This window comes from Argentina silus, assembly GCF_951799395.1.
Source record: "Argentina silus genome assembly, chromosome: 3".
Classification (NCBI taxonomy): Eukaryota; Metazoa; Chordata; class Actinopteri; order Argentiniformes; family Argentinidae; genus Argentina; species Argentina silus.
In genome coordinates this window covers 30,333,692-30,345,009 of record NC_139657.1, presented here as the reverse complement: position 1 = coordinate 30,345,009, position 11,318 = coordinate 30,333,692, and the positions used below count along the sequence as shown (strand labels likewise).

The following is an 11,318-nucleotide window of genomic DNA, read 5'->3' as shown; positions in this document are numbered from 1 at the left end:
AACTCATTTTCACCCCGGGCCACATCAGCATCATGATTGCCCTCAAAGGGCCGGTTGTAACTGTAAGACTGTATACATGTTACTTCTCCTTAACATATTGTAACAAATAACTGTCTGCATTTACATAAATGTAAAAATATATGTAAGCACATTGCACTGTTATTATAACATAAATCCGTTTAATTTATCAGGTTAAGAAACCCACATTACTCCATCAATCAAAGATCAAACTTTTCAAGTGAATAACAAAGACAAATATGATTAAACAAGTTATTACAAATCAACTTTTTAAAAAACTTTTTTTGTCACAGTTGAGAAGGGCAGAACTATGGTAGAACAAATAATTGTGAGCTGCTAAAACATGTGGCACATGTGTGGCATTTAACAAAAACAAATAGCTGTAGACAGCCTTACAGAGGGCATACATCCAACTAATGAGTGTACTCCTTCATCACCGACACTGCCTCATAACACAGAAGACATATCGGTTTTTCTCATTGAAGCAAAAACATGTATTCGCCTTCCCACCTTTCATTAAATTGCCTTCCCTCTGCATCGACTTTTCTCTTCTTGGACATTTTGGGATTATTTGTAGATCTTTTTCATATCCATCACCGGTTTAGTCAAACGCTGATATGCGATCTAGCGGCAGGATCCCGTCATTTCGCGGGTCACAAATTTCACATGCATTGTGGGAGATGTAGTTCATGGTCACTGTACGCTGTAAAGCAGCGTAGACTTTTATTTTAAAACAATTATGTACTTTTTAAGCTCTCGCGGGACACATAAAATGACGTGGCGCGCGCGCGCGCACACACACACACACACACACACAATCCTATTACACAATCAGGCTCTGTGGAAAGTTGAAGTAAACAGGCTCCTTATTCTCCCCTCACAGCTGTTAAGATGATGTTCCACCTGGAATCCAGTGGAAAGTGGTCAAGATGGCTGCCTGCAAACACAGTTTTGTTTTTACTCCTATGTTTTCACGCCATGTTCCTCTTGTATGTGCATCTGCTTCTCACGTTTTTAAAAAGGTAATTTATATATGAAAAACGTTGCCGTAACACACTCAGTCTATCAGCTTGTGCAGTTCTCTGCTCAGCCACAAGGGTGCGCAGCAGGAAAGGGCCTAACGTGATGTCCAGGAGGGGGCACGATGCAACTGATCTAAATGCAGAGACACAGAGCTCAAAGCTCAACTGGAGTTGATGTATGACTGAAAAATGTGCAGATTTATCTGTTTTCCCTTTCTTTAACTCTCTGTATTTGGATTTAGTTGACCCAGCAAAGTGTGTGAATTCCCATGAAAACCACTTCCTAAAAAGTCAAACACACTTCCTGACAACTTCTCACTGGGCTTTGTTTTGGGGGGTTTATTTCTGTTGTATTTTCTGTTGTATTCTGTATTTCTGTATTTCAGTTTCTGTCAGTCAAAACAGTGTCATGGCTTCTCCAATGTTAACAATCCATTTTGTTTTTAACTTTGAAAAAGGCGTTTGTCAATCATACTGAATTCTGCACACAGACCACTCCTATTTAACGCACACCAAGGAGTTATGAATAAAACTGAGTTGAATAAAAAAATAGCTTTCCTGAAGACATATTTTTCCCCATAGAAGTTTGATTTCATTTTATAAAAGGTATTGGTTCAGCATTCTAATTGTCACAACCATCTGAAAGCTGATTCAAGGGGCCAGGATGGAAAACCTTTTTTTTCCCCCACAGGCCACAGCCTTCACTGGCTGTGTCACCCAGAATGGGCATGTGATAGTGTGGTGGATGGAGTCATGCCACATATTGCAAGGCATTAAGAGTTTGGGTCTGTGCATGTTCCCTGGCGTACCCGGCTCCTGCCACTTGGCCTGAGAACTGAGGAAGGTGTGGTTCAGGTTCAGGTAAGTGGTGAGGAACTCTGGGAAATCCCTCTTCTGGACCACCTCCAGGAACAGGCAGCCGCCCTGAGTAACTTCTGTTCCTCCCTACAGGAGAGGGAAGGAGGGCTCAGTGAAGAAATCCAAAGGAAAATATTGAATTGTATACTGTGACAGGATATAAAGGCTCAATGCGTTTCATTAACACACCAGGTCGATTGTTTTGGTACTTTGACTTGTTGCCACAAGTGGCTTGAGGAGTCTAATCTACCTGACAGTTTGGCAGTGTATGACCTCCCCATGACCTCCTGAGTCAGCTCCCTCACCAGCCCACAGGTCACCACCGTGCCGTCATCCTCCAGGCTTCTCTGGTGGCGGATCCACTGCCACGTCTGCACAGGAAACGGGTCACAGCTCATAGGAAGTGGGTCTGCTCCTCTGTACAGTACTGTATATATATAACTTTGATGTCTGTTAGTTTCTCTCTTTTTTTTTCCTTTTTTTTTTTTTTTATACAAGTTATGAATTTTTCTGGACTGGGGCATCCATATGGGTGTAGGTATGGATGTCTCAGAATTTTCTCCAACTGAACAATGAAAAAACAGAGGTCATTGTGGTTGGACCAAGACCTCAAAGAGATACGTCATGAAAAATAAATAAATCTGGAGCATCTGGGCCTATGTTGTAGTCGGGAGGCCAAGAACCTAGGCGTTATTATAAATAATGACCTAACTTTTGAGCCCTATAATTGCCTTTTTTCATTTAAGAAACATTGCAAAGGTCAGACCTTTCCTCCGACAAGCGGGCGCAGAAAAGCTTAGGCATGCTTTCATCACCATTCGTCTAGACTACTGCAATAGCCTTCTCTCTGGTCTCCTCCAGAAAAGTATTAAACACCAACAGTTAGTTCAGAATGCGGCTGCAAGGGTATTGACTCACACAAAAAAGAGAGACTACATTATCCCAGCACTCCGTACACTACACTGGCTGCCTGTGAGCTTTAGAATAGATTTTAAGGTTCTTCTTCTGGTTTTCAAAATGGTGAAAGGTTTAGCACCAAGATACTTGGGTGATTGCATTCAGGAATATGTCCCTAATAGAACCCTTAAATCCTCCACTGCCTCTCTCTTAGTGACTCCAAACCGTAAGAGAAGCGGTGAGGCGGCTTTTAGCTGCTATGCCCCTAAGCTTTGGAACGCCCTACCAGGCCATATCAGAGAGGTAGAAACTCTTAACACCTTTAAGAAACAAAACACACTAATTTAAACTTGCCTTCACACACATCACATCGCCCACCCTCGATGATCTACACTCTCCAACGCCAGCAACAGCACCATCAGTATCAGTACCAGCAACACCACCAGCACCAGTACCAGCACAAGCCCTGGCCAACAGCTCCAACACCAGCACCAGCACAAGGACCAGGAGAGGAGCAACACCCCGCCCCAACAGGGAAGTTCACTGCACCTTCCCTCACACACACACTGCCTTACTAACCCCTTGCCTACACCGCCAGAGCAGCAGTGCACACACTCCACGACCCAACCCATCGACTCCAGATCAAGCCCCGGTCCCAGCCAGCATCACCAGCACCAGCCAAGGACCCTGAGTTGATCAACACTTCCTTTCTACCCTGCACCATTCTACACCTTCCCTACACAAGTTCCCTAACCCAGACCCCCCCCTCCCACAGGGCGGCACTGACTGAGTTGCTGTCTGCTGTGATGTCACGTCAGATCGGGATGTCCCACACTCATCATGACAATTTGTATTTTGTACTTTTTGCCTGCCCAAACTCGACATCTATTGCACGCCTGACCGTCCTGGTAGGGGGATCCCACTCTGAGTAGCCCCTCCCAAGGTTTCTTCCATTTATTTATTTTTCCTGTAAGGTTTTATTTGGGAGTTTTTCCTCGTCCTCTGCGAGGGTCTAAGGTTGGGGGGTGTTGTGTACCATCACTTATTGTCTTTCATATTCAGGCGTTATGAAACCGTTTTAGACTGTAACACTGATTAAGGGCTATACCAATCAATGTGAATCGAATAGAACGGAACTGAATTTTATTATCTACGGCTTTCTATTGCACTATTGGTCCGTATTGCTTGGGTTTGACTTGAATAGTTTAATTATCTTTAATTATCTATTACCATTGCTTGTATCATGTTAACATGTAGGCTACTGCTGTTTATTTATTGTTTTCCTATTTCACTTTTCTTCTATTGTACTATTGTTTCTCTGACTTTTTATGTACAGCACTTTGAGTTGCAGTCTCTGTACGAAAATGTGCTCTATAAATAAATGTATTATTATTATTACAAACCATAAAAGAGTAAAAGAAAAAGGGAAACAGCTAGAAGAAATATCTGAATGTTTGTCAATCCTACATCTGAAGTTCTATGTCTATACAGTGTTTGCAAAGTGTAGGAAAAAGTTATTTAAACATTTTACAATGTGCTGTATGTGTCTATGTTGAACAGTTGTTTAGAGAATCAACAAACAAATGTCTGTTAGTTCAATTAATAGTGTTGTTATGTTTTAAATGTTTCAACTTCTATCAAAGCTTCCTATGAAATGATACTTTCAAAGAAGGCCCTGCCACCATGGTTGGACCCAGGGCCGTAGCTACAAAATGGACCCTGGCTGTGGTCTGTGAGGTAACAATGACTGGAGTTAGAATTTTTCAAAAACATTACACACAACACATACAGTCGTCAAGGATATCACAATGTGATGACATAATGTAAAACACGCAGCTGGGGTTCTAAAATCCAGCTACAGTACTCCTGACATTCATTTACCTGCAATTCCTCTGTGTAGAGCAAGATAGGTAGATGTTATTTGTTCTTTTCACAGTTTTTTTTTTTAAACTTTTGCTGTCTGAAAGGGCCATCAGACATGAATCCTAGTGCGCCCATTCAATCAATGGCCTCCTTGTATGTAGGAGATCTCCACAGGGACACCACTGAGGGAATGCTGCATGAGAAATTCAGCCCTTGTGGTCCAATCATCTCTATAAGAGTGTGCAGGGACATGATAACACACCAATCTCTTGGGTATGCCTATGTCAACTTTCAACAGCAAGCTGACGCAGAGCGTGCCCTGGACACCATGAACTTTGATGATGTCAATGGAAGACCTATGCGCATCATGTGGTCTCAGCGTGACCCTTCTCTGAGGAATAGTGGGGTAGGCAACATCTTCATTAAGAATTTAGTGGAGACTTTTGACAGCAAGGACCTCTACGACAGGTTCTCTGAGTTTGGGGACATCCTTTCCTGCAAGGTAGTATCTGATGAGAATGGCTCTAAAGGCGATGACTTTGTGCAGTATAATAGACAGGAGGCTGCTGAGAGAGCTATTAAGAGACTCAATGGAACGTTATTGAATGACAGAAAAGTGTTTATTGGACACTTCAAATCTCGCAAAGAACGAGAGGCTGAACTTGGTTGCAGGGTCCGAGAGTTCACTAACGTGTACATCAAAAACTTTGGAGAGGATATGGATGACCAACGCCTTAAGGAGAGGTTTGAGAGATTTGGACCAGCCCTGAGCGTCCGTGTCATGACTGATGCCTTTGGATTTGTCAACTGCCAAAGGCATGAGGATGCCAAGAGGGCCATTGATGAGATGAATGGCCGGGAGATAAATGGGAGGCGGGTCTTTGTGGGCCACGCCCAGAAGAGAGGAGAGCGCCAGACTGTGCTGAAGCGCCAGTTTGAGCAGATGAAGCAGAGCCGCAGGACCACATACCAGGTGTGTGGATATGAAAAAAAGATTTAAAAAAAGATTAGAAATATAATATAAGAAAAAGAAGTTGATAGTCTTGGTAAACATTGTTGATGTATTTGAGACATGAAAAATATCTCACTAAACAGGGTTTCTCTCTACCAGGGTGTCAATCTGTATGTGAAGAACTTGCATGATTGCCTGGATGATGAGCAGCTGCACAAAGAGTTCTACCACTTTGGAACAATCACCAGTGCAAAAGTGATGATGGAGGGTGGATGCAGCAAGGGATTTGGCTTTGTGTGCTTCTCCTTCCCTGAGGCAGCCACCAAGGCTGTGACTGAGATGAACGGCCGTATCGTGGCCGCCGTTCCCAAACCAGGCATCAACCTCTACCAGGTTGCTCCCCCACCTGGATTCTTCATGGCAGCCATTCCACAGGTCCAGAACTGTGCTGCCCCTTACTTCATCAACCAGCTGGCTCAGCTGAGACCACTCCTTGATTGGCTACCCAGAGTATGAAACCTCAACACTTCCAAAACATGCCCAACACCATGTGTCTATCGGCTCCCATGCCTCAGATCTTCAATGCTATGAAGGCCACACCCTCCCAGGTGCCCTGTATGATGACCTCTCAGCACATAGGTCAGTATATTTAGTGAAGCAACGCTGCTCATAGACACAATACCACTATGCCAATATTTGCCATGAATATCCCTTTGATTATGATGATCTTCCCTCTCAGCTACCCAGGCCTTGAGACAGCGCCCTGCCAGTGCAGATGCAGCTACAGCCAGGATCCGCGTCATGCCCCAGAACAAGTACACAGCTGGTGTACACTACTCCCAGCAGCACATGGCTCCCCAGCCACAGGTCCTCATGCAGCAGCCTGCTGTCCATGTCCAGGACCTGGAGCCTCTGACTGCCTCCATACTGGCTGCCATTCCCCATGAGGACCAGAAACAGACGATAGGTGAGTCTGCTTGTTTGTTTCTATGGATCCCCATTAGCTGTTACTGTTACTGTTACTGATATTTATTCTCCCTGCCTCCAGGTGAGCGTCTCTTCCCATCTATCCACAACATGCACCCCAGCATCGCTCCCAAGATCACCGGCATGCTGCTGGAGATGGACAACTGTGATCAGATCCGGACATTGAAACCTACTTCACCATGAATAAATATTTCAAAATATTTTCAAGTTGTTCTGATCCTCGTCTTCCTCGGATTCCCCCTCGTCTACCTTCCACGGACCTAGCCCATTCCTGTGTTGACTACCCGCATGCCTACCTGACCCTGGAGCGACCCTGGACTACTCGACTACCATTCCTGTGTTGACTACCTGCCTGCCTACCTGACCCCAGCCTTTCTGACTACCCGCCTGCCTGCCGAACCCTGGACTGACCCTCGACTACTCGACTACCATACCTGTGTTGACTACCCACCTGCCTACCATACTCCTGCTCGTCTGAATACCCCCCTGCCTGCCGAACCCTGGACCAACCCTGGACTACTCGACTACCATTCCTGTGTTGACTACCCGCCTGCCTACCTGACTCCTGCCTGTCTGACTACCCGCCTGCCTGCCTGACCCCTGCTCGTCTGACTACCCCCCTGCCTGCCGAACCCCTGCTCGTCTGACTACCCGCCTGCCTGCCGAACCCTGGACCAACCCTGGACTACTCGACTACCATTCCTGTGTTGACTACCCGCCTGCCTACCTGACTCCTGCCTGTCTGACTACCCGCCTGCCTGCCCGACCCCTGCTGGTCTGACTACCCCCCTGCCTGCCGAACCCCTGCTCGTCTGACTACCCGCCTGCCTGCCGAACGCTGGACCGACCCTGGACTACTCTCTATTGGATTATCCTTCTCTCTCCTACCCCTTTTCTCCTGTTATAATTAAATACGCCTTCGGGCTAAACCCCACCAATTGTGCCGTCAATCTGGTTCTTCAGACGTTCACGGGTAACATGAGGAATGGTATGAAAGACACATGTTGGCATGGAATGGAATGATTACAATGAGCCCGTCCTCCAATTTCCACCTCTAGCCTCTACCAGCCTCCACTGTTTATGTGATATATAAAGTTTGATTTACTAAGACAGATACATCATTAGGATGCACCAGTTGGTCTGAGGTTAGTACTGAGGTTATGGCTTCTCTGCATGTGTGTTCCCCAGGAGGTGGATCCTGTCCAAGACACCGCGTGTGTGTGTGTGTTTGACTCCAGGTGAGCGTCTCTTCCCATCTATCCACAACATGCACCCCAGCATCGCTCCCAAGATCACTGGCATGCTGCTGGAGATGGACAACTGTGATCTTCTCCACATGCTGGAGTCTCCAGAGTCCCTGCACTCCAAGGTGGATGAAGCTGTCGCTGTGCTGAAGGCCCACTGGGCTGAGGAGGCTGCACAGAAATCTGGCCACATCCCAGCTTGAGGTCCAAGCGGCTAACACAAAAAATCATATCCGGACTTTGAAACCTACTTCACCAATAAAAGTATGCTTGGATTGAAAAAATATTGAAAAATTAAAAAATGATTTCATTACAAAATGTAAATGATTGACTCAGCGATGTCTAGAAAAGGTTAAGCTGTACCTCAATGATAAAAGTAAAAGCCCTGGTTGGACCAGATAGACCAACAACAAGGCCTCCTAGACCAGAAATGCACATCCCAGTGGATGTGAATGAACAACTAGATCATTAAACAGTTGTACTTTTACTTTTATGGCCCAGCTAGCCACATTCCATCAATTCCAATGTCATGATTTTGTCTTCACAGAATAATGTGAAAAGTATTTAGATAAATGTTCATAACTGTTAATGCATTAGTGAGGATATTGCGCCAAAGCTCCTTTGTTTCTTGGTGACTGATTGACTTGGGACAAAAGTCCAGTTTTAATGACCAAGACTTTCAGGAAGTGAAAGTCAATATCAAGTCAAGGATAACTCTAATGCTATTGCGTGCGTGCGTGTGTGTGTGCGTGCGTGCGTGCGTGCGTGCGTGCGTGTGTGTGCGTGCGGGCGGGCGGACATGCGGGAATTAGCATGTGTGGGTATATTTTCTACATTGACAGGAAGAGGACAGATATTAAAGTCCTGGCTCCTGCTGATAACCTGTACTACCACTGGTTGGTGATCATCGCCACGGCCCTGCTGTACAACTGGTTACTCTTGGTGGTCAGGTACGGTATCACACACCTATATCCCCCCAACCAGTGAATTAAATTATTTGTCTCCTTTTATGACATGTGTCTTCTGATCTAGAGAAAACCATGTAGTATTATCAGTAACCCTTAAATGACATGTCTTCTCGACAAAGTACCTCCATTACCCATAACCCATGACAAACAGCAGTAACCATAATCCATGGTAACCTAAAGTGAATCCTCAATGGATACTTTTTCCGATTGAAAATGACTTAATCTTTGTTGGGGAAACTGGCCTAGGGTGTACAGAACAGCATTCCAAAGGGAATTTTAACATGTCCCTTTCTAACACAACATGGCTTGGGTAGTTACCATGTTGTGGATGAACCCCTGAATTTCTTTAGCATTGACATCTGACTCAGTGAGGGCTCACTAAACTTGTTGACGAAGGAGACAGAGTAGTCCCAGATGCCACAGTTGAGGCCTGCCGAGTGATCTCAGAAAGTAGCTACAATGGGGTGGAAACCCGTTTTGAAAAGACAGACTCCTTAGAACACGTTAAAGTTTTGGAAGAATCTACAGGAGCGTGCTGTCGCTGTGATTTTCGCCACACAGTATAAGTGGTTGTCAAGGATCACCCCATGGTTCTTGGCTGTATGGGAGGAGGTCACAGAAGAGTTCTCTACTGTGATGGAGAAGTCTTGGAGAGGGCAGGCTTTCCCTGGGAGGAAGAGCAGCTCAGTCTTGTCAAGGTTGAGCTTGAGGTGGTGGGCTGACATCCAAGCAGAAATGTCTGCAAGACATGCCGAGACACGTGTTGCCACCTGTGAGTCAGAAGGGGGGAAAGAGAGACTACACCTGCGTAGGTGTAGTAGGAGAAACCATCTATGGAAATTACAGAGCCGAGAGATTTGGTATAGAGAGAGAACAGTAAATGCCCCAGGACAGAGCCCTGGGGAACCCCAGTGGTGAGGGCTCGTGGAAAGGCCAGCGATCCTCTCCATGTCACCTGGTAGGACCAACCGGCCAGGTAGGATGGACAGGACAGTGCAGAGCCAGAGATGCCCAATTCTGAGGGCATCTCTGGGTGGAGAGAAGGATAGGGTGGTTTACTGTGTTGAATGCAGCGGACTGGTCCAGAAGAATGAGAACAGAGGAGAGGGAGGAAGCTCGAGCAGAGTGGAGTGCCTCCATGACAGCGAGGAGAGCAGTTTCAGTAGAGTGCCCAGCTTTAAAGCCGGATTGATGAGGGTCAAGGAAGTTGTTCTGAAGGAGGTAGTTAGACAGTTGCTTAGAGACAGCACGTTCAAGGGTTTTAGATAAGAAGGAGAAGAGATACCGGTCTGAAGTTATGGATAGCAGACGGGTCAAGAGTTGGTTTCTTGAGAAGAGGCTTGACTCTGGCTGTCTTGAAGGCAGCTGGGACAGATCCTGTGGATAGAGAGGAATTGATTAAGGTGGTAAGGAACGGAAGGAGGTCTTTGGAGATGGATTGGAGAAAAGGGGAGGGGATAGGATCGAGGGGGCAGGTGGTTGCCCGCTTGGATGTGACCAGTTGTACAACATCATCAGGGGAGAGGGGGGAGAAATCTGATAAACCAACTGGGTGTTGCACAGTGGGTTTGGGAGGAAAGGTAGCATTGTTGGTGAGAGGTAGAGGGAAGGAGCTGCTAATGTCATCAACCTTCTTTTCAAAGTAGGTGACAAAGTCATCGGCAGACAGAGAGGAGGGGGAGGAGGAGGATTGAGGAGTGAGGAAAATGTGAAGAACAATTTCCTTGGGTCAGAGACAGAGGATTACATTTTGGAACGGTAGTATAAAGCTTTAGCAGCTGATGCAGATGAGGTGTAGTTGGGGAGGAGAGAGAGATAGGGGTCTAGATCATCAGGAAGGCCAGATTTTCTCCATTTCCTCTCAGCTGCCCGGAGCCCATTTCTACAAACTTGCAGGGTTTCAGACAGCCAGGGAGTGGGTGGAGTGGATAGTGTTGACCTTGAGATCTGTGGGCAGAGAGAGTCGAAGGATGACGAAAGAGAGGACAGGAGGGTGGAGGAAGCTGCATCAGTGGATAGAAGACAGAAGGATTCAACAGAGGGTAGGGCGGATAAGACAGAGGAAGAGAGAGCGGTGAGTGAGAGGGTGCGCAGGTTGCAACGAGAGGATACAGTGTGGGTAGAGACTGCTTGGGGGGGTTGAGCATTTGAGAGGCAGGGAGAAGGATATGAAATGATGATCAGAAACCGGAAGAGGGTTAACAGTGAGGTTTGACGTATGGGAGGATCTTGTGAAGACAAGGTCGAGCTGATTGCCCGCCTTATGAGTGGGAGGAGAGTGGGACAGGGTAAGGCCGAAGGAGGAGAGAAGGTCAAGTGCTCCAGACGAGTGAAGCTTCTCCGATTGGATGTTGAAGTCACCCAGTATTGTGAGCGGTGTGCAGTCCTCAGGGAAGAAGCTGAGAAGGACATCCATCTCATCTAAGAAGTGGCCAAGCTGACCTGGTGGACGATAGATAACAACAATGTGAAGTTTGAGTTTGGGGAGGTGATAGAAACAGCATGGAAT

At 46.3% G+C, this 11,318-nt stretch overlaps 1 protein-coding gene across 1 annotated transcript; it reads left to right on the top strand.

The window, feature by feature from the left end:
- Positions 1-4,773: 4,773 nt before the first annotated feature.
- LOC310802301 (polyadenylate-binding protein 1A-like) lies at positions 4,774-6,126 on the top strand (the record flags this gene model as incomplete). Its single annotated transcript, XM_083666591.1, has 2 exons — positions 4,774-5,631; positions 5,770-6,126. The coding sequence occupies 2 exons, from the start codon at positions 4,774-4,776 to the stop codon at positions 6,124-6,126; spliced, it is 1,215 nt and encodes a 404-aa protein (XP_083522717.1).
- Between the last annotated feature and the right edge of the window lie 5,192 nt (positions 6,127-11,318).